Source organism: Orcinus orca, chromosome 16 (assembly GCF_937001465.1).
Source record: "Orcinus orca chromosome 16, mOrcOrc1.1, whole genome shotgun sequence".
Lineage (NCBI taxonomy): Eukaryota > Metazoa > Chordata > Mammalia > Artiodactyla > Delphinidae > Orcinus > Orcinus orca.
The window spans coordinates 74,556,493-74,579,939 of record NC_064574.1 but is presented as its reverse complement, the minus strand read 5'-3'; the positions used below and the strand labels follow the sequence as shown (position 1 = coordinate 74,579,939).

Below are 23,447 nucleotides of genomic sequence, written 5' to 3'. Positions count from 1 at the left end.
AGAGGCTAGAACCCCCTTTAATGAGTCCGGAGGGGCTTTGCAAATAAGCTTCCAGTGAACCAAATTACCAGAATGGGGATCAGAAAAGCTAATGGGCAGCAGAACAAGAATCAGACCTTCAGTAAGGCCTAGGGATTTAAATTCACACTCAAACAAAATACTTCAGCCCCCGCCCCTTCAAAATCGACCAGGGCTTACAGATACAAAAGGCCACATCTTGTATGATTCTATTTTTATGAATTATCCAGAAGAGGCCAAGATGGAGAGCAGATCAGTGGTCGCCAGGGGCTGCGGGGAGGGCAGGACACGGAGAGTGACTGCTTAATGGGTGTGAAGTTTCCTTTGGGGGTGATGAGAAGTTCTGAAACTAGATAGCAGTGAAGGTTGCACCACACTGTGAATGCACTTAACGCCATTGTACACTTTAAAATGATCAAAAAGGTTAACTTTATGTGTATCTAACCACGGTAAAAAACAATGAAAGAAAAATCAGGCAGTGCTTTTGAGAAGTTCTGGGTTTGTGGGAGAATCATCTGGAGTGCTGGTCAACCCCACCGAAGCCCGCTAAATTAGAACTGCCTAGGGCAGCCCGGGAACCTGCGTCACCTGCCAGGTGATTCCTAGGTAGAGCGGAATCTCACATTCTGAGGAACTCTGGCTTTGAGGCAGGCGGGGTGTTTTTTTTGTTTTTTGTTTTTAATTGGAACATGCCATATGTGCTGTTTTCTCATCCCAGCTGTCACAACCCATGCATTCCCAGCGAGCAGCATGCCCACACCTCAGCAGCTGCTGGCAGGGAGAAGTGTTGGTTCTAAGTGGCTGTGATGGTGATGGTGGCACGGATGGCAGCAGAAGCAGTGTTGGTAGAATTGTACCACTTGTCATTGTAATAGATTGTGGGAGTGAGAGCAGAAGCCAGGAACATCAGGGGTCCTTGTCAAGGGACTAATGGTGAGGTTGCTGTATTGGGGCAACCTCAAGGGGTTGAGGTCATCTCCAAGGGGTTCCATCTTACAGACAAGGCGGAACAAGAAGGCCCAGGCAGTGGGAAAAGCAGAGACAGGCGGTGGCCAACACTGGGATTCTGGAACGTCTGCCCAGTTCGGATGAGACCTATTCTGTGCACAGGGGTTAATTCATCACAGGTGGGGTTGGATAGGGGGTCAGCTCTAAGTCAGAGCTTCTCCAAGTGCGTTCACCAGAGCAGCAGTGGCAGCCTCATGGAGCTCGTTGGAAATGCAAGTTCTTGGGCCACACCCCAGACCTGCTGGTGATTTTCACGCAGGTTAAAGTTTGAGAAACACCATCTAAACTTAGACTGATTCTCTTGAGTCTCCATACCTTGAGGAGAATTACAACGTTCAGTAAGTCTCATCAGCAAGACTTGATAACTCGCGGGTTAAGAGGTACGGATGGGGCCCAACCCCGGACGGTGTGGCCACTTCCAAGCCCACGTCTGTGTGGTACCCAGGTTCATGCACTAGTTTTGGGAGCAGGTGGAGATGCCTTCTATGTCCACACTTTTTTCTGAGCAGGGTTTAGAGACGAGAGACTAGGCTGATGTTTTATTCTCTAATATCACTGAAATTGTGCGATCTGGATATAATTCTGTAATAATGTTTTTTGCTTTAGTTCTCACTGTTTGTCACTTTCTTTCTGTCAACGTCTACTCCTTAAGCCTGGATGACAGGCGGTCCTTTTATTGTTAAGGAGCAGATATATCTCCCGTCTGGTCCCTTCCGATCACGGGCAGTGGTTGCCTTTCCCCTCTTGACCCTCAAGTGCTGCTTACCAAAACCTTACCAAAATGGTAGGTAAACATTTATTTTTGCAGAAGTGAGTTTTTGTTTTCTTCTCTGAGTCTGTCGGTGAGAAAAATCGTATGTAAAATGTTTTTCTTAGCTGTCATTATAATGTCCAGGAATGGTTTCATCTGTTAAGGATGATAAGGGATCTTAGATGATGGGTGTGACATTTCTTACCGCTGTCAGGTTGAGAATTTGTTTCCTTCCATGGTGAGTCTGGAGGCCTTGTTTTTATTCAGTTAACTCGTGGGCTTTCTCACTTTAAAGCAACTTTGAAATCTCAACACCCCAATGCCCTCAGGCTGTCACAACTCTGTTCCACCAGGACCAGCCTTTCTGGAAATCTCTCCTGAGCTGCCCTACTCATCCACTTCTCCCTAAGCTAACCTTGTCCCCGAAGGGCCCAGCTGCGTCCAGAAGGGAATTCTTTTTTCTCACTGTTCCCATCAGGAAGCTACTGTTTGTCTAGATCAGCGGCCTGTTCTCAGCTCTCATTTTCTCTAACTCATTTGATTTCCCTGACATTGGATGTTGAATAACTCTTTGAAAACAGGGATTGTGTCATTTTCAACCACGTAGGCGCTCTATAAATATTTATGAAATGAATGCACAGATTCTTCTTTTGGAAACTCTACGCTTGATAGGATTCTGCCCCTGTGATGCTGTTTCTAGCCCGTCTTGTCCTCTAGCTCTGCTTCCTGCCTCCTGGATGCACACGTTTCCCAAAGTGGGGTTCTAAGTCTTCTTCTGGAACTCTCACTCCCTCCTGTGCCATCGTCTCTCCCCACCATGTCCCTGACACTCTGTGCCCTGTCTTCTCACTCTGGACCATTATCCTGGTTCAGCACTCAGCCCCCAAAGGTCTGCTAGCCGCTCAACCTGTCCCCAGGTGAACCCATCAACTTCCGCTTCTCTTCTTTTCCTCTTTTCTGATTAATGGCATTTTCCCGGTCTCCCAGACACTAGTGACTCTGTCGCCTCAGCAGATCCAGTTCCACGCCTGTGTTTTGCTGTGTGCTTGTGTATTCTGGAGTAGTGAGAGCACACGTCCAAACCTGCTGATTAACTCATACGACCTTCTCCTTGGACACCCGCAGCCAAAATCGTTTCTCCCTTTATGACCTTCCCCCCGACCCTCCATCACACTTTCCCTCTACGACCATTTTTCTTTGGCCCTTAGCTCCTCAATATTGGAATTTTTTGAGCATGTCTCATCTCCTTGCCCAGACTGTAAGCATCTCAAGGGAGTGCTTGTGTCCGAATTGATTTTAAATCCAAGCCGGGGCACAACTCAATACATTATTGGGTCCAGAATCACATACAGGGATTGGGAAATGAAGCCTTCTCAGTGTCTCTTGTTCTCGAGCCGTGCTAGTCAGATGCTGGCATCTCCCTTCGTGTTCCCATGAAAGATCCCAGGGCGTCACTTCAATTGTGTCTGGAACAATGTGTCACTGAATCTTGAAAGATGGAGGCTGGTGACTACTGCTATAAAATGATGGTGCCTGGAGTTTAAAATGATACTGACTAGCTAGAAGGATGTGCTCTTGTTCATGGGGTATTATAAAATGGATTCATGTGAATAATATTAATAGACCAATTAGTATTAGAAATAAGATTTTGAATGCATGTCAAGGGCTTTATATGTAAATCTTATTTATTCTTAGCAACCATAGGCTAGTACCAAATGATGAGGCATTATCCTTTTATCCCTTTAAACTTTTCAAAGCACTTTAATATTCATATCCCACTAGCCCGGAGATGTTGAAGGGCAGTGGTAGCAAACCTCACTCTTTTTTGCCAAACTTGTAAATGCCTGTTTATCTCTCTCCTCTGAAGGCTCAGTCACAACCGCTGAACAAATGTGGAGAGCACTTGATACTTAGACATGGTGACCGGCATGGCTGGGACCTGACATCCAGTTACAGGGCAGAGCACCTCAGGGTCCCAGGTCACCTGGCAGCTGAAGGTCAACCATGCCTGCAGGTCCCTGTCGTGGCACCTGGCACTCGGCGTCCAGAACGTTCTCCCTGAACTCACAGACATTCTTGAGATTCCTGCCATCCCAGGCCAACCCTAGAGGGTGAGCAGGATTCCCACCGTATTATTCTGTGGGTCCATTGACCAGTCCATTGCCTTCCATGGTGTGTCCCTCATCGCCTGCCCACCCACCCAGCACTCGAGGGGAGTAAATGAAAAACCAGGCAAGCATGGCCCGTCCGGCCTTCTTGCTAGCATTCTTGTTCCAAGAAATTTAATGAACAGACGGGAAAATGCAGCCAACATTCAGTCAGGAGATGGTCTCTAAAAGCTGAAAATTCTTTGGGTCACCCCAGTCCCATGTACCTGGCTGAGTGAAGAATTCGACGGTCCCCACAGCCTGGCTTCTGAACCAGGCCCCTCACCAGCTCTGGGATGATGGCAAAGATGATAGCAAACCGGGCAAAGAGACAAACAATAGATAACTTACTGAGGGTGTAATGCTACCTGCCAAACATTCAAACTCAGTGGTTCTCAAAGTGTGGTTCCCCATACCCAGAGCATGGGTGCCCCAGCCTAGACCTTCTGAAAATGAACTCTGTGGGCGAGGGACCCAGCAATCCATTTCAGCCCCTCCGGTTGATGCTGTTGGTGGCCTCCAGTTTGAGAACCAGAGTTCTGGTTTACAGGCCTATTTCTCCATCTTGGACATGGCTTCCTCAGGCTCCCTGGGCTGCTTTGCCCTAAACTTATATTGCGGGAAAGAGGGAAGTTAATTACTAATATCAGCTACTCCGTGTTGAGCACTTACACTGTGCCAGGGATAATTCTGAGCATTCTTGAATTTATGAACATCTGTAATCCTCACCACAACCCTGTGGTGTCCATACTGTTGCTGTCAGCCCTCAGTATCCCTGGATGTGAAGCCTGCAGGTACAGATGACCAACTGTAAGGGACTTGAACATCTGTGGATTTGGTATCCCTGGGGGTCCTGGAACCTGCAGATACTGAGGGATGACTGTATTTATCATCCCCCTTCGGTAGATGAGGGAACTGAGGCACACATTGGCTAAATTGCCCAGGGTCACTCAGGTAGTAAAAGGTAGCACAGAGTTCTGAACCCAAGGCAGTCTGAGTCCAGTATGAACACCCAACCACCTTGTGCCTCCTTAGAGTTTCTGCCCCTTCTCCACCCAGGTTCTGTTTTTTTCTCCTTTCCAAACTAATTCCTCCCTGCATTAGTTTGCTAGGGCTGCTATAGCAAAGTACCACAGACTGGGTGACTTAAACAACAACATTTATTTTCTCACTCTTCTGGAGGCTGGAAGTCCAAGATCCCTGTGTCCTTGTATGGTCCTTCCTCTGTGTGCGTGCTCCTGGGGGCTGTGCGTGTGTTCACATCTCTTCTTCTTAAGGACACTGCTCAGATTGGATTAAGACCTACCCTAAGGACCTCACTTTAACTTAATCATCTCTTTAAAGGCCCTATATCCAAATATGGTCACATTCTGAGTTACTGGGTATCAGGGCTTTAACAGATGAATTTGGGGGGGCTACACAATTCAGCCCATGACACTCCTGTTCCCCCACCATCCATGCCTTTAGCTGACAGGAACTACGTCATGTCTCTGTACCCCTGGGGGCTCTTTCACTCCCATCCACCTAAACCCCCCATTTTCTGTACTTGTTCCTGGGTCACATGGCTGCATCGTTCCCAGGGACAACAGCGATGACCTAGAGAGGGCAGCCTCTACGTGTGCTGCAAGTATATGGCTTTAATTTGCCAAACATTGCTGTGTATAACTGGGAAGTGAGGGGTCTGCACAATGTCCGTAAATACAGCCTTGTGGGTTTTTCTAGAGCAAGGTCAGAGGTGACGATGTCTCCAAAAGTATTGTCTGTGGACCACTCACATCTGAGTCAGCTGGGCTGCTTCTGGACCCCTGAGGCTCTCCGAGGGCGCATCCTTGGAGTGTGCATATCTCAGAATCCTCTCTCCGTCAACCCTTCCCTGTCCATCCTTCGACACCTGCTGATTTTCCCCCATTTTTACTGAGATATAATTGACATACAGCACTGCCTAAGTTTAGGGGGTGCAACATAATGATTGACTGACATATACTGTGAAGTGATTACCACAATTGGTTTAGTTAATATCCTCATCTCATATAGATATAAAAAAATTAAAAATAATGTTTTTTTCCTTGTGATGAGACAGTGATTCTCAAGTACACAAAGATATCCCTTTACGTCTGTGGAATTAGACACATGTGACCCATGTTTCAGCTTTTCTGTTCCTAGGTTGTGACCTTGGGACAGGTTAGTCTCCCTAAGACTGTTCTTAATTTGCAGTGTGGAATTCATCTAGTTAATTAATGGGATTAATCTAGCAACCACCTAGGGTGGCCGTAAGGATTAAATTAGATCATATAGATCACGCACTTTGTACCACCTGCTGGTGGCAGGAGGGAGTGTTCAAGCCCTGATGGCCTTCTTTCACCATCAAGGTAGCGTTTCTACTGCTGAGCAAGGATTTCTTTCACATCCTGGGACCAAAGCACAAACCCTGTTAATGTTGCATCTAGGGTGTGACTCTGGGTCTGGACCTCCCAGAACACATTCTGTGAGAACCAGCCTATGTGCAGATGGAAAAACCCATATAAAGTTGATAAACAAGACCCAGGGGACAGTGGGGGCACAGGAATGCTGGCCAAGGAAGGAGGGAGGGTCAGAAAGAAACCCCGAAGGACATCAGTCAGAGATGTCTCCTGAATCACTGGGACCAAGTTGACTTTTCTACTAAAATGACTAACATGCAAAATTTTCTGCAATCTCTGGACTAACTGAAGATCTGTCGGCCTCACAGTGGGTTGGATGCACATTTGACACGTTTACGGACCTTCCTGTGTTTTGTCATTTGTAGAGGAGCTGAAGGCCCCTTTGGAGGAGTATGTCCACAAACGCTACCCCGGGCTGGTGAAGGTGGTGAGAAATCGAAAAAGAGAGGGCCTGATCCGAGCTCGCATCGAGGGTTGGAAGGTGGCCACCGGCCAGGTCACCGGCTTCTTTGATGCCCACGTGGAGTTCACCGCTGGCTGGTAGGTCACAAGCTGAAGGCTAGAAGCGCTCGGGATTTGCAGCATGGTCAGCAGGGCTGGAGTCTGGGAGGTGGGCCACTCTGGCCGTTTCCTCTGGGGCGCTGGCGAGAATGGAGAATCTTTTGCTGCTTTGCTCGTTTCCATTTCCGGGGAGGATGGTTGACTGTTGAAAACAAGAGATTCAGTTATAGTTTTACCTGCTCAGGCAAAGCTTCCCAGAATTTATGGGATCGTGACTTCCCTGGCAGTCCAGTGGTTAAGACTCCGCGCTTCCAATGCAAGGGGTGAGGGCATGATCCCTGGTTGGGGAACTAGGATCCCGCACGTCGTGTGGCCAAAAAAAAAAAAAAAAAAAAAAAATTCTGGGATCATCTTTAACAGCATTTGGAGGAAGGGGAGGGTTTCTCTCTGCCGACGTGGCCCCTCATGTTTCTCCAGGTGAAAAGAATATGAGAGAAATCGATGGGCGTACAGGGAGTAGATTTTGGATGTAAGAGAGTGAAGCGTCAAAAATGCCCAAATCGAGGCTTCCCTGGTGGCGCAGTGGTTGAGAGTCCGCCTGCCGATGCAGGGGACGCGGGTTCGTGCCCCGGTCCGGGAGGATCCCACATGCCGCGGAGCGGCTGGGCCCGTGAGCCATGGCCGCTGAGCCTGCGCGTCCGGAGCCTGTGCTCCGCAACGGGGGAGGCCACAACAGCGAGAGGCCCGCGTACCAAAGAAAAAAAAAAAGCCCAGATCAGTCAATGAGCATGTTAAAATTAGGTTAGAGCTTTACAGTTATATGATTACTTCTAACTAACCAATGATAAGTCAGAGGTTAAACCCCTATGCCAGGATTGCTTAATTAGTAAGAAGCAGAGTCTTTAATTTCATTAATAATGTTTATTTACACTCAATGATACCATCTTGAATAAGTTCACGGTACCATATTTGAAGAGCCAATATCCCATCACTAATTACGCCTTAAAATGTCTATTCTTCATTTGAAACAAACTTTAGAATCCTTTTAATGGCCAGAGAAAAGGATGGTCATGCACATGACCACACAAAGGTTTGGAACGTGGGGTCACCGTTACTGCTGGTCCTTTCACTTGCACACGGGCATCTCTTGCCATCTCAGACCCCAGTTTTCTTCCTTGCTTTTTCTGCCACCATCAGACCCTGACACACAGCTGTAGGTGTGCAGCCCTGACCTCCTCTGAGCCTCGCCACTGTTTATCTCTCATAACCATTCTCAAAGTGTGGTCCCCAGACCAGCAGCGTCAGCATCACCTGGGAACTTGTTAGAAATGCAGATTCTTGGGCTCCACCCAGACCTATGACATCAGAAGCTCTGGGGATGGGGCCCAGTAAGCTGCTTTAACCAGCCCCCCACCAGGGGACTCTGCTGCTCACTCAGGTTTGGGAACCCTTGAGCTAGAAGCCTTCTGAACAGAAGCCCTTGAATGTTCCGTTGGAGCCTCAGCCTTGCCCTGTCTCACCTTTTCCTCCGTATCATTCCCTCCTCATTTCTTTCCTGTCAAAACTGGTGGTACCACCCATGTCCCCATCACTTGATTCCTCTCTCCCCATCGCGTTACTCATGCAAGCCACCTCCAGCTTTAGCTGGCTTTTCCTCTGTTTCTCACGTCTGCCTTTTTCTCTCCGTTTTGACCTCCACATTCCCGGCTCAGACCTTCAATATCTTTCACTTAAACTAACTGACAGATATTCGCTGGGTGATGAGACCATGTCCCAAAGACCGCTCTAGGCTGTGATTTAGGTGACTGCCTGGTCGGGTTTGCCCAGTGCTGAGGGATTTCCCAAAATGCAAGACTTTCAGTAGTAAAATCAGAACGGTCTTGGGCAAAGAGGACAGTTGGTCACTCAGCTGGGGTTCAGAATCTGGTGAGATTTGGTATCCGCCCTCCAGGAGCCTAGAGTCTAATTTTGACTGATGTCTGTGATCCAGTCTTAGCCCTTCAGACTCATTTTCCAGACTTCCAACAGAGGGGTGTATGTCCTCAAGGCAGATAGACAGTGTGTCGCAACTCTCACTAGGTCACACTGCAGTAACGATCTCCGTCCTGTCCACATGGCAGATCCGCTGCGGGTTGTCTGTCTGTGGCTCTGCTCCATACGGCCTCTGCGTCCCAGGACCCAAGGAGCACCCCTGCCTAGGATGTACCACTTTTGTAGCTCAGGGAAAAGGATAACAGTTTCTGCTCAGATGTGACATGGTCACACCTTCTGTTGGCCAAAGTAGGTCACATGTCCAAGCTAAACGTTAATTGGGGTTGAGGGAGAGCGTGCCCCTCAGCAGGGAAACACCGCAGGCCTCGGGGTCATCAGCGGGATGTCCCGAGGCAGGGGAGCAAATCGCTGGGAACGGTTGTACGCTCTGTCACAGACTGGGAGACGGAACTCCTCAGCTTCAGAAGCATGATTTGAACCAAGGTCTTCTGCCCGACACTCAGTAACTTCCCCCACACAGTGACGGCCGAGCTGAATGCTTCTACCTGCAGGGCACCAGACCAGCCTAGGGGAAGGATGGCCCATCCAAGGAGGCTGTGGAGCTTAGGGGTTGGGCCTAAAGCCAGACCATCCGGGTTAGAAACCTGGTTCTACCTCCAGCTGGCTGTGTGGGCTGGGGCATAACCTCCGTGGGCCTCAGTTTCCTCATGTGTAAAATGGTGATCATAGTATTTGCCTCATGTGATTGTTGCGAGATTTATATCGGTCAGCTCATACAGAATGTTGGGAATGGTGCCTGGCAAGTAGTAAGTGCTTGATAAATATCTGCTATCATGAGCTTATAAGGAAGAAAAACGTGTGTTCAAAGATCAGCAAAGACAGCGTGTTATCAGGGTGACTTGAATATGATGGAGAAGATGCTCTAAGAGTTGAGAGGATGGAGAGAGTCTTCTACTGGGGGAAATAAAGGCAGGCTTCCTGGAAGAGGTGGCACTTGATTAGAGAAGCTTGTGTGGGTGGCTAGATTTCCTGCCTGGGCACAAGGGCATTCCTGGAGGAGAACAACAAGAATGAGGACTTGGAGGGGGCGGAGCTCTGAAGCACATCTAGAAACCAGGGAAAGTCAGTCCCATTTGGTTATCAGTCTCTAAGGTGTGTGCCAAACTATCGGAGGCAGTAAATGGCCCAGGGTATATTTTATTGCTCGTTTTAAATAGAAACACGAGATGTGCCAACAGGTAATTCAGCAGATGCAAATGAAAAGAGATGGAATGGAGGCCGAGCGTTCTCATTATTCTTCGAAATAATGCAGAGGAATGGGATTTTCACTTGATTCCTTTCCAAAGCCTGCGCCCTGTTCTAAGCAGGGAGATTAATGCCCTGGTTTATGAGAGCCATCTTTTCGTTCTCGAATACGGGAAATGATCCCTTCCTACGTCTACGTCAGAGACGCACTCTGCCAGGGGTGCCTGACCATCTGCTTTCTCCTAAGCTGGCAGGGCTACACCTTAAACCCGGAGCCAGGTCCCTGCCTGTCGCCTGCTGTAGCCCTGAGCGGGCGGGCTAGCTGAGAGGCAGGATCCTGCCTGCCCTTGCATTCAGTTAGTTCCTGCCTGCCATCCCTAACCCATCCAATTAGATCCCTTTTAAGAAATCAATTAAATAATCAATTAAAACAACTGAAATAGGCACACGCACAAAGAAGCTAGTGAAAGGCTTATTGAAACCAGGCCATCAAGGGCAGAAGTGACCTATTTGGGGAAAAGGCAATTCAGCTCCAGCAGAAAACAAAAAACCAGAGGCATCGGCCAGTGCCTGAGGGGAAACTGAAAACACTGTACAAAACTGTGGGGAGATGCAAACCTTATCAGGAACCTTGATAGGACGGCTCACACTTTTTTATTCTTCCTCGTATCTGTCTAAGCTTTGGCTTAGACACTGTTGGTATAAAAGACAGGCCATACTTTCCGGGGCAGAAGCCCTCGTGTTCTGAGTCCCTGCTTCAGGCCTCTCATGCCAACGCAGGCAGTACTGTGGGAACCCCACAGGGGTGAGGGCGTGAGCTGCACGTCACAGGGCTCCTTTAAAGCCACCTGATCCAGCGCTTCCCTGGTGGCGCGGTGGTTGAGAGTCCGCCTGCCGATGCAGGGGACACGGGTTCGTGCCCCGGTCCGGGAGGATCCCACGTGCCGCGGAGCGGCTGGGCCCGTGAGCCGTGGCCGCTGAGCCTGCGCGTCCGGAGCCTGTGCTCCGCAACGGGAGAGGCCACAACGGTGAGAGGCCCGCGTACCGCAAAAAAAAAAAAAAAAAAAATCCCCCTGATCCAGTTGGAGCAGCCACTTGGGAGCCCAGTTTCCCTCCGAGTTCCAGCCTGCCCAGCCTTTAGCTACGACGCTTCTGTTCATTGTCTGTGGTCTTGGGGTCTGGGCCGGTGGAGGTGCGGGTGAGCCACAGGTGAAAGATTTTATTTCTGCTTCTCTGTGTTTCAGGGCCGAGCCAGTTCTCTCGCGGATACAGGAGAACCGGAAGCGGGTGATCCTCCCGTCCATCGACAACATCAAACAGGACACCTTCGAGGTGCAGCGGTATGAGAACTCGGCCCACGGGTACAGCTGGGAGCTGTGGTGCATGTACATCAGCCCCCCGAAAGACTGGTGGGACGCCGGAGACCCTTCCCTTCCCATCAGGTCTGTGCCAAGCACGCGCTCCAGTGGCTTTTTTGTCCCCAGATCCCAGGGGAGAGAGGACCCCACCCACCCGGGGAGAGGGGGGAGGGAGGGAGGCTGGAAGGGACCACTTGAGGATGGAGCTGCAGTGTGGAAATAGCTGCTTTAGGAATTTGGGGTGTCTTTCCACTGAAGTTTTCTTGCTGAGAGAGGACGCTGCATTTTGCTTCTTCCGCTAAGAATTCTCCAGTGCAGCTTATCAAACAGCAGTCCTGAAGGATGGAAATTGATAGGACGGCTCACACTTTTTTTTTATTCTTCCTCGTATCTGTTGAACTGTGTTCAGGTGCTTTTAAGTGTTGACGTTTGAAAGGTATGAATTCCTGGGACTTTTTCATACTTGCGTGCTTCACAGTCGCCGTGACGCAGGAGCACGTAGAGAAGGACAGTATTTCTGTGGTAGCTGCGGTAACCCAGGGCCTTCAGGCAGCTCTGTAGGATTTTTGCCCCAGGCCCCACCCAGCATCCCTGGAGGCAAGGAGATAGATCCCTCATGTTGTACCAGTTGGGAAGCTCAAATACAAAGGATGGGGAATGAAGTAGGTGGATTCTGATGTCGTATTCGTTTCCTGTGGCCTCTGTGACAAATGACCACCAATTCAGGGGCTTAAAGCACAGAAATTTACTCTCTTACTTTCTAAAGGTACTGCAGTGATCTGAAGTGAGCCTTAGAGAGCTAAACGCGGGGTGTCTACAGGGCTGGGTCCTTCTGGAGGCTGGAGGGGAGAATCCATTTCCTTGCTTGTTCCAGCTCTGGGAGGCTGTTCTCATTCCTCCGCTCACGGCTACATCCCCTCCCTTTCTCCCCCTGCTTCCTTCATCACATGGCTGCCTTCTTTCCTCGACGTTCCTGCCTCCCTCCCATAAGGGCCTTTGTGATGGCATTTGGGGTCCACATGAATAACCCACGATAGTCTCCCTCTTCTCAAGATCCTTTACTTAATCATATCTGTGAAGTCCTTTTTTCCAGATAAGGTGACATTTGCCGTTTCCAGAGGTTAGGATGTGGGTTTTGGGGGGGGGGGGTGGATGGGGAATATTGTTCAGCCGACAACAAACGCTTTGACTTTCAGCAAAGATGATACCCGAGTTACAGTTCAGTACTTTCTGTGAGTCCTACGTGAGGGTCAAAACTGGCTTAGTATCTTCGTGGTTCCACGTTAGAAGAGGTGGAAGGGGCCGTCTTACTTTGCCCTCGTTTTAGGACAGTGTTTGTTGGTATAAAGGGGGCAGTTGTGGAACAGGAGTGAGGACTTTTTGCAAGTACCCATAAAGTTCTTTCTCGGTTTATAAATTTTTAATCAACCAGAGGAGGATTTTGAGATGGACAGACCCCCCCCCCCCCCGTTGCATATTCTCTTATTTTCTGGCACAAATTGAAAGCTGACAGATTGCATTAGGGTAGAGCCACTCACGGGCAAATTTATGCAACAAAGAAGGTAATCTTGGGCTAATAACTTGCTCAGCTGGAGATGTCTCATGGCTCAGTTCCCAGCCCAGCCTAGATGTTCAGTGTCTTCGTGTACTGCTGCAGGGCTGTGCTCTCGGATTTCTGCAAATAATAATGTTGACTCATCACCAAGGTGTTATCTGAGAACCAAAGCGTAACCTGCAGAGATATTTAAAATGTAATGGTTGAGATTACACCCATGAGGATGGCTACTGTATAAAAGCAAGCAAAATAACAGGTGTTGGCAAGAATGTGGAGAAATTGGAATCCTTGAGCATTGCTGGTGGGAATATAAAGTGGTACAGCTGCTATGGAAAACAGTATGACAGTTCCTAAAAAATTAAAAATAGAATTACCATATGGTCCAGCGATGCTGCCTATGGGTATATACCCCAAAGAGTCGAAAGCAGGGTCTCAAAGAAATGTTTGTTTGTACACCCGTATTCATAGCAGCATTATTCACGATAGCCAAAAGGTGGAGGTAACCCAAATGTCCATCAATAGATGAATGGAGAAACAAAATGTGACATGTACATACAATGAAATATTATTCAGCCTTAAGAAAAAGAAAGAAAATTTGACTCATGCTACAACATGGATGAGCCTTGGGGACATTACACTAAGTGAAATAAGGCAGTCACCAAAGACAGATACTACACGATTCCACTCACATGAAGTGGCTAGAATAGCCGAATTCACAGAGACAGGGAGTAGAATGGTGGTTTCCAGGGGCTGGGGAGAAGGGAGGAATGGGGAATTATTATTTAATGGTGTAGAGGTTCAGTTGTGCAAGATGAAAAGAGTTCTGGAATTTGGTTGCACAGTCCTGCAGATGTACTTAATGCTACTGAAGTGTACATGTAAAAATGGCTAAGACAGTGCATTTTATGTTATGTGTATTGTACCACGATTAACACAAAATTAATGGGGTGTGCTTAAAGACCCCGTGGCCTTCAGATCTTGAAGCGATGGCTTGCCGGTGAGTTTCGTATTTTTGTCCAAGCACTGCTTCATCCCTGACACACAGGGAGGCTGACCTCCAGCTGTGACGGGTAAGGGAGTGAAAGTGTAATGGTGGTGTTAGGGACAGAGGAAAAGCAATGGATACAGTGCAGTGCTTTGGGATGGCCAGAACACAGAGCTATCCCCGAGTATGTGAGGCACTAGGCGAAAACTGAGCGTGTACTTTAGGTCACGTTAACAGAGGATTAATACGCGTTTTAAAAAGACTGAAGAAAATGGAGTCGTGATCATGAGTCATTAATATCTCTGATGTACACAACAGAATCAGATGATCCCTTTTTAATGTATCATAACTTATGCAATGCTTAATTTGTTAATAGTTGATGGAGATATTTAATTGTAGGAAGGACTTTTTATGGCCCTTCTGATGTTATTAAACAGATACAATACCCTTTTTTTAATTAACCATTTTATGTTGTTTATTTATTTTTTATAAATTTATTTATTTATTTTTGGCTGCGTTGGGTCTTCGCTGCTGCACGTGGGCTTTCTCTAGTTGTGGTGAGCGGGGGCTACTCTTCGTTGCAGTGCACGGGCTTCTCATTGCGGTGGCTTCTCTTGTTGCGGAGCACGGGCTCTAGGCGTGCGGGCTTCAGTAGTTGTGGCACGTGGGCTCAGTAGTTGTGGCTCATGGGCTCTAGAGCGCAGGCTCAGTAGTTGTGGCACACGGGCTTAGTTCTTCCGCGGCATGTGGGATCTTCTCGGACCAGGGCTTGAACCCGTGTCCCCTGCATTGGCAGGCGGATTCTTAACCTCTGCGCCACCAGGGAAGTCCCAACAATGCTCTTTCTTAAATGTCAGGATGTGATGGTTCCCCCTCCTCCTTGTGATCTCAGTATTTTAAAAGTAATGATTATTCTGGTAGAGGGTAGGATGAAGAGAACTCTTTCACCATCCAAATGACATTAGATTGGATGAATCTGTAGATACTGAGTCTTCCCAGTAGGCCATACGATATAGGAGGTGTTGCCTTAAGGGAATGTATATCCTTTCTGTTTTACTTCTTTTTCTCTTTCTTCCTTTGTAACGCTTTTTTCTTCCTGTTTGGTAAACAGCTATTTCCCAAGGTTTTTCCTCTGCTCTTCTTTGTCTACACCAGAGGTTCAGGCATTGAGAGTAGACAGGTGCCGTTAAAGAGGGGAGAGCCAAGTGGGGACTGAAGAACACATGCCCCGCCCAAGGGGCCAGCTGCTGCCAGCCCCCCATGATGGTGACGGGAGCACAGAGGGCCGGCGTTGTCAAGTCCTCAGACTTTTAAGAAAAGACACAAATTCAGATCATTTTGTGAAATCTCCTGACTTCTAAATACCGGCAATAAATCCCTCTTCTTCAAAACTATGAGGGCCAAAGATGTTTCTAGAGTGGATTTGACCAGCCGGACCCCCAGAATTTGGTCTGTGCTCTACACTTGCTCCATGAAGACCTCGGTCATTCCCAAGGACAGCCTTGGTCCTTGGTTCTCATGCTGGGAGCTGTGGCACCTGCGGTCTGTGGCATTATGGTGGGGCTGAGGGGTTTGGGGAAAGTGTCACTCAGAGCCGTGGAAGAAACATGGCTGGACTTCCTGGAGCTTGCGTTAAGCCATCAGAGATCCCCTGCCACCTCTGTTGTGTATCACAGTCCTCTGCTGCCGAGACTCTTAAGTCAAAGACTCTGGGAAGCACTGACCCCGCTCTCACCTCTGTGCAAGGCTCTCAACCTATGTCTTAAGCCCCGATTTTTCTCCAAAGTGACATCATCTCTAATGTCACGTCAACAACCTATCATTAGACCAGTGGAGTTTAAACTTTTTTGAGTCGAGGACCTCTTCGATAATCTACTGAAAGCCATAATCACCTCACTGCTGAGCATGTATGAGTGAACAGAACTTCACATATAATTTCATGAATTTGTGAGATGCCTGGAAGCCAACCTGCTTATTACCCACAGGGCTTATATTAGGAACCACTGCAAGGGGATTCCCTGACAGTCCAGTGGTTAGGACCCCGCACTCTCACTGCTGAGGGCCCAGTGTGAATCCTTGGTCGGGGAACTGAGATCCCATGAGCCATGTGGCCAAACCACTGCTAGACATTCGACCTGGTTCTCCCGTGGAAGAGCCTTTCCTTACCGTTCTGTATCAGCTACTAGTCTATATGCTTTATGAAGCCAGGCCTGTGGTTTTTTCTACTGTAACCCCCGTGACTAATGAGTACTTAGCACTTAGTAGGGATGCGGAAAACATTTAGTGAACAAACGAATGGATGAGTGACATCCGAGGCTCAGAAGAGAAGTCAGGGTTCGTGCACGATTCGGAAGAGGATGAGACTGCCTCCCCCGTTATGCATTCCTATGCCTCCCTCCCCGCAGCCCCTGACAGCTCCCAGTCTTTCTGTCTCTATGGAATTGCCTATTCTGGACAATTCATATAAGTGGAATCATACAGTATGTGGCTTTTGGGGTCATCCATGTTGCGGCAGGTGTCAGTACTTCATTCCTTTTTCTAGTGAGTTTTTACAGTGAGCACCTTAACGTGGTCACAGGTCAACATCCTTTCTGGCTTCCGTATCTGGTTTCCAAGACTCACACACCTTTGTCCTGCGTGGGAGGGGAGAGGTGACTTCTCACACAGAGGGCCCCCATCTGCTCCACTGACCACTTTTCACGTGCTTAGCATGAGTCAGGCACCAGTGAGTATGTTTCTCCACTGCCAGGAGTGCTGACCACCAGGCTTGGGGTGAGATGGTAGGATGCCCACCCTCTCCCCTTGGGGAAGGGGATTCAGGGTACACCTCGCTCCAGGGAGTCTCTCCCTGACACACTCGTCTCCCAAACTCCACTTACTCATCCTCATCAGGCAGCTAGCTGCCTTTTGGTGATCTGCTTTGAACTTTTTGCATGATCTCTTTGAGTATAGCATCTATTGCCTGAACATTCTCAGCCCAGATGTGGACGTGAAAGGTCTCATTTTAACACAGTACATACAGCTGAGGGCATGAAGCAAGGAGAGAGGGAGGGTCTGAAGACACAGAAAGGAGGGAGAGTGCTGACTGGGAAAGAAGGACCCTGAAGAGGCAGTAGGGGATGGGGTCAAGAACGTGAATTGTAGTCTAGTCTTGAAGAGCAGGAAGAGAGAGCTTATGCTGTGTGACCCACATTATGAATTCAGAGACGAAATCACTGCTGAGAGAGAGAGAGAAATTTTGGATCGGGGGCTACAGAAAAAATGATAAATAAAGGTCTGGCATAATTGCCAAGAGGGATGGAAATGGGTGAGCTGACCTAGAACCCAAAAACGAATCGCTGGCTGTCTTGGGGGCCCAGAAATATAAAATCAATAGATTGTCCATGAAGATTTCTTGACAAAAAACTACTATGAATTCTGTCGTGCTTCGATACCAACTTAAATTGTATTATTCATAGTATTATGTCCATATATGTGAAAAATAGTAGCAAAGGTAAGAAAGAGGGATATACTATCTTTAGCCTGAAGGCACCATGACGTCATGGGAACCTGCCTTAGCTCAGCAGCCTTCAGAGCTCTGTAGCTCACAAGTTGGGAACTGCTGATCTTCACAGTTCTTTCCAGCTGTAATATCCTGTGACTTTTACCAGGGGAGGGAAGGGTCTATGGAGTCGTCAGAGATGGGAAGGTTTACAGCATGTTGCTTTCAGGGCACTGGCTGAAGCTGAGTCAGGCGTCTTCTGTGACGTGCCAGCGGTGCCTGCCTGCTCTGTGTTAGGTGACCCTGTAATTAGCGACGTTACTCATTAATAACTAATTCAAGCTGATGATTAACAATTAGCAATCCTTAATCCAACATATAATTTGATAATAAATTATAAGGTACAGGAGCCATTAGAGCCTGTTAGACTCTGGGAGTTGAAAGGGCTGTCCTGGATATGTATAGTTGCTGGAATCTCAAATTCTGTGCACAAATGTATATAAAAGAAGAAGGTTATTTTTTTTCCTCCCTAGAGGAAGATGACTGGCTTGCTGAGAGGAAATCTTTAAGTGAAGAATCAGATTGTCTTAGACTTGGAAATAGAGCTATCGTCCCTATGCATCAGCAAATATATTTTAGGAACCAACTGTGTGCTCAGCCTTGTGGTGGGAACTTCTGGGGGGACAGTATTGGTAAATTACATGATCTTCTTGGGGGAGTTACTGGACTAGCTGGAGACACAGGGCTCAACTGTGCATAATCACACTTTAGCGCAGGTAAGTGTGGATTTGTAGGAGGGGGGAAGCTTTGTGAGTGGAGTGGATGGGAAAGCTTATAAAAATCATAACTAACACTGGAATTTTCTACATGCCCGGCACTTTTCTCTTGCTTTACGCAGTACAAATCCATGTATCCCTCATACTAGCCCTATGAGATAAGTATTGCGGTCGTCCCCATTTCACAGGCGTGGCTACTGAGGCGCAGGGGCAGCACTTTACCCAAGGTCACACTCCCAGTAAGAGCTGAAGCTGGGATTCGGAGCTAGTGGGTCCAGAGTCTGTGCCCTTCCCCACTGTGCTGTCCCTCCTGAAAAAGCGGTGACTTGTGGGCCTTGCAAGCTGCAGGGGATTTTCACTGGCAGAGTATGTGGGAGATGACACAATTAGAGGTACAGTAGTGAACATGAGTGTGTTTGGCGTTGCCAAGACCACCCTCAGGTTTGATGATCCACTAGAAGGACTCATACAACTCAGAAGAGCTGTTATGCTCGTGTTGATCGTTTATCACAGTGAAAGGATACAGATTAGAACCAGCAAAGAAAAAAGAGGCATGGGACTGAGTCCAGGAGAAGCCGAGCGTGAGCTTCCGGTTGCCCCCTCCCTGTGGAGTTGCACGGACAGAGCTTCAGTCTCCCGGAAATGATTTATAACAACGTGATGAAGCGTTGCCAACCAGGGAAGCTCGCCGGAGCCTTAGCGTTCCTGGTTTTTGCTGGGGGTCAGTCCCGTAGGCGTGGAGCAAACATGTGACCAACCTTGGCTCCTTGGTCTCCGGCTCCTCCCCACCTCCCCCTGCAGAGGTTAAGCCAATACAGCATGGCCCAGGGCCTCCTGGACACTCTTACCGGGCAGGATATTCCAAGGGTTTAGTGGTTAACTTCCAGGAGCCCGGCAAGGGTGAGTGCTTTCTTTGGGATGTGCAGCGTTTGGGCAACTCAAGTCCATTGAGTTACCCGTCTACTGACAGCACAATGAGGATGGGGTGTTTAGCATCTGGTGAGGAGATGAAGGTAGAGAATGTGCATTAAAAAGTGGAGGGGAAAAAGAATAGAGGAAAGATGGAAGACTAAGTAGATTGAAACAGGAGGTCCACTTTGTGGAGAGCTCTAGAAGACAGAAGGAGGAACCCGGACTCAATCCACTGTTCCAATGAGCTGGAATGAAAATGAATAAAAAGCTAATTGGGAGAGATAAAAAGTAGAATAGTGGTTGCCTAGGGCTAAGGGAGGAGTGGGAGAGAGGAATGATTGTTAATGAGTACAGGGTTTTGGGGGGGCATGATGAAAATGTTCTAAAATTGATTTGAACATACTAGAATCTATTGAATTGTAGACTTTAAATGGATGAATTGTATGGAATGTGAATTCTACCTTAGGAGCTGGTGGCCCTCAGTAGATGGCAGGTGGCCAATCTTGCAACAAGATGAAGACACTCGGGTATTAATCCTTGGCTCAGAGCCTTGTGTGGACCTCCCTCTTCGGGGAAGTGGCAGGACAGCACAGAGAACACACCAGGAGATCAAACTGGGGTCCAATCCCAGAGCAGCAGAATTTGTCATGGTAGAATCGCAAGCAGGGATCGGAAACCGAGGAGCATCCTGGGCAGAAGTTGAATGTCTCACAGAGACAGACCCACCGATTCTGTTGACCAACCTGGGCTGTGTATATGATGCTGGCCAAGTGCAGCACATTGTGGGTAGAGGACAGGGTTAGAGACCACAGTGGTTAGGACTTCCCTTTGGGTCTAGGAAAGGAGAGTCAGAAAAGGAATCTAGCTCAGGGGCCAAGGGAAGCCTTTCACAATTCAGGAAGAGAAAAATCATAAGAGAAAAGCTAGCCATCCTCCACCATCTTTTCCTGCCCTTAGAGTCTACCAGTAACAGGAATGACCTGTTCCATTTTGCCACCAACAGGGTCTGTGTCATTAGGTGGGTCACTCACCATCTGTGTAAATGAGCTTTTAATTTTCTTATCCATAAAACCTACCCAGCATTTAAAGGTATATTGTTCCAGTAGTGGAAAATTTCCATAACAAAGCTTTTGGTCCTTCAGTTGAAAAGCTCTAATTGTAAACTCTCTGAGTTTATGGCGTGAGGTGTTGTAGATAATTAAATGTTTCGGTTAATAGAGTTCTACAGAAGCAAGTCACGGGGGAAATTTACAGTTAAAAACCTCTACAAAACTCTCCATGCTTCCTTCTGGGAACAATCCTGGAGGAGCCCGGTTGATGGAAGGTGTTGGTTCCGTCAGTACTGGTCAACCGTGGGGTTTCACGCTCCTCCAGAAGAAGCATCGTTATAAAATGGGATCAGGAATAGGGGGTGGCTTTGCGGTGCTCCGTCTGTTCCCTCCTTGGCTTGATGAACATTGATTGATTCCTATTGTGTATAAACCTCTGTTCTAAGCAGAATGGGGAATGCTCTCCTTCTGCCACAGTCCTTGTCAAATTTATCCACGTCGACATATTTTTGAGACCCCAGTGAGAACTCAGTGGATGACAATGACTGCTGAAGAAGCAATGAGTAGGGGTTGCCCTTCTCTAAGACTGTCTAATGGAAGACATATCCATTTCTTTAAAACATTGGTCATGTAGTCAGACAATTATCTGGAAAGAACGCCTCAGCGAGAACACAGCTGATTGAGACGTTGAAGGAGCATCGACCTCAACTTTGTCACTTCCTGGTGACAGCAGGTACAGTCCACATGGAAACAGCAGGTACAGTCCACATGGAAACACAGGACGTCACTGCCCAGTTGTCTGCTCTGCGTAGCCCTCCATAGCTGACTGCTGCCTTCTCTTGGTGCTCAAAGAATACCCGACCCCAACAGCTGGGAGCACGTTGTTCTCAAATGACTTGAAGTGTCCACAGCATCATGGGGTGGAGAGAACGTGCCCAGGTCCCAAGACTTGTTTTCTAGGCTAGACTTGGCACCTGGCTTTGAGCCTCAGCTTACTTCTCTGTATAAAAACTAGATGTGCTACAGACCCATTCTATGAAAACTTGGTCAAGCTACTTAATTCTCTGGGCCTCAGATTCTTCATCTGTAAGTAGAGATGATAATCTATTTTACAGGGTGGTTGTGATGCTTAAATGAGATAATGAGTGTAAGATGCCTGAAAATGCTAGCTATTATTATTGGTGCTATTGTTATTATTGTTCCTCTGTAGCCTACAAGAGCAAACCTTGCGCCTCACTGTGGGAAGCCTATAACCCTTTTCTTATTATCTGGGCATTCATACAGCTGGATGATTATGACAAATAACCTAATCATTGTATTATCCTTGAGTTAGTATCCTACATGAGGAGCAGAACCCTGGGTGCTAGCAGGGAGAGGCATTTTTTAAATTAATTTTTATTGTAGTCTAGTTGATTTACAATGTTGTGTTAGTTTCTGCTGTCCAGCAAAGTGAATCAGTTATATATGTACACATATCCACTCTTTTTTAGATTCTTTTCCCTTGTAGGTCATTACAGGGTATTGAGTAGAGTTCCGTGTGCTATACAGCAGGTTCTTATGAGTTATCTATTTTATATGTAGTAGTGTGTATATGTCAATCCCAGTCTCCCAATTTATCACCCCCTTCCCCCCTTGGTAACCATAAGTTCGTTTTCTACATCTGTGACTCTATTTCTGTTTTGTAAATAAGTTCATTTCTACCATTCTTTTTAGATTCCACATATAAGTGATATCATGTATTTGTCTTTGTCTGGCTGAACTTCACTCAGTATGATAATCTCTAGGTCCATCCATGTCACTGCAAATGGCATTATTTTGTTCTTTTTGAGTAATATTCCATTGTATATATGTACCTCATCTTCTTTATCCATTCATCTGTCGATGGACATTTAGGTTGTTTCCATGTCCTGGCTATTGTAAATAGTGCTGCAATGAACACTGGGGTGCATATATCTTTTTGAATTATGGTTTTCTCTGGATATATGCCCGGGTGTGGGATTGCTGGATCATATGGTAGCCTTATTGTTAGTTTTTTAAGGAACCTCCATACTGTTCTCCATAGTGGCTGCACCAATTTACACTCCCACCAACAGTGTAGGAGGGTTCTCTTTTAAGGAGAGGCTTTTTTTTTTTTTTTTGCGGAGCACAGGCTCCGGACGCGCAGGCTCAGCGGCCATGGCTCACGAGCCCAGCCGCTCCACGGCACGTGGAATCCCCCCGGACCGGGGCACGAACCCGCGTCCCCTGCATCGGCAGGCAGACTCCCAACCACTGCGCCACCAGGGAAGCCCCAAGGAGAGACATTTTTAATGCCAGGGGATTTGCACACGAAAATAAGGGGCCCACATTTCCCAAGTCAATCCCTTGAGGGAGGCAGTTCATTATAAAATGAAATACGTTTATTCAATGGTGAACACACTGCTTTGGGGTGAAATTAATGGTAGTTTTTGACATCACCTCTGTACCTTCAACACCAGCCTGGGTACATCAATTTTTCTTTTTTCATGACACATTGATAGCGCTGCTAGATACCTTTCCTTTGGAAGCAGAATTCCCAGGCAGCGCCCTGGAGCGAGAGCAAAGCTTGCAGGGTAACCGTTCTCGGCCTTGACGAGCATCATCCTGCCTCTGTCAACCGACGTGTGTCGTGACAGCTAACAGCAGCCAAGTAGGTGAATCTGAATAATTTGGAAAGGTTTTCCTCCTCGCCCACAGAGAGGTTCAGTGTGGTGGGCTGAAGAGCAGGTAAGTTTCACTTGAAATTTAAGGATTTTTAAAAATGGAAGACGCTTTAGCTCTGAGTTAAATGTCCGGTTCCTGAGTTATTCCTGGACATAAATAGGGGAGCAGCAGTACCATGAATTGTAGCAAGTTGATCCAGCGGGGGAAGAACAATAAGGTTCAGATCCCTCTTTGGATGGAGCTGAATGGGTATGACTGCGGAGAGGGGTAGGCTCCAGCCGTTAATTTTGATAGCTTTAATCCTTCCTTTCTAGATGATACGAGAATGTGCTGTCAGCTGGGCCCTTTAATATTCCTTTTTTCTCCTGCCCTGTCTTCCCATTCCTTTTTTTCTATTCCACCCTCATAGCCCAAAAAGTAACTAGAGGAGGGTGCAAAATTAATTATTCCTTAGTCGTTTTTTAGCGGATCCTTTGGACGCAATGGCTAAGCTGCAGATTATAACTTGTTCTCAAACCCAAACAGCCTTTTCCATTTACGCAAGTAGCACTTGGAAGACTTTCCATC

The 23,447-nt window shown here is 47.6% G+C and overlaps 1 protein-coding gene across 1 annotated transcript in view; it reads left to right on the top strand.

Moving 5' to 3' along the window:
- The window catches only part of GALNT17 (polypeptide N-acetylgalactosaminyltransferase 17), a 449,556-nt gene that overhangs the window by 245,073 nt on the left and 181,036 nt on the right, over positions 1 to 23,447 (top strand). The window contains exons 4-5 of the mRNA XM_004268765.3: positions 6,710 to 6,884; positions 11,327 to 11,524. Of these exons, the coding sequence (XP_004268813.1) occupies positions 6,710 to 6,884; positions 11,327 to 11,524 (373 nt within the window). The remainder of the gene's footprint in view (positions 1 to 6,709; positions 6,885 to 11,326; positions 11,525 to 23,447) is intronic.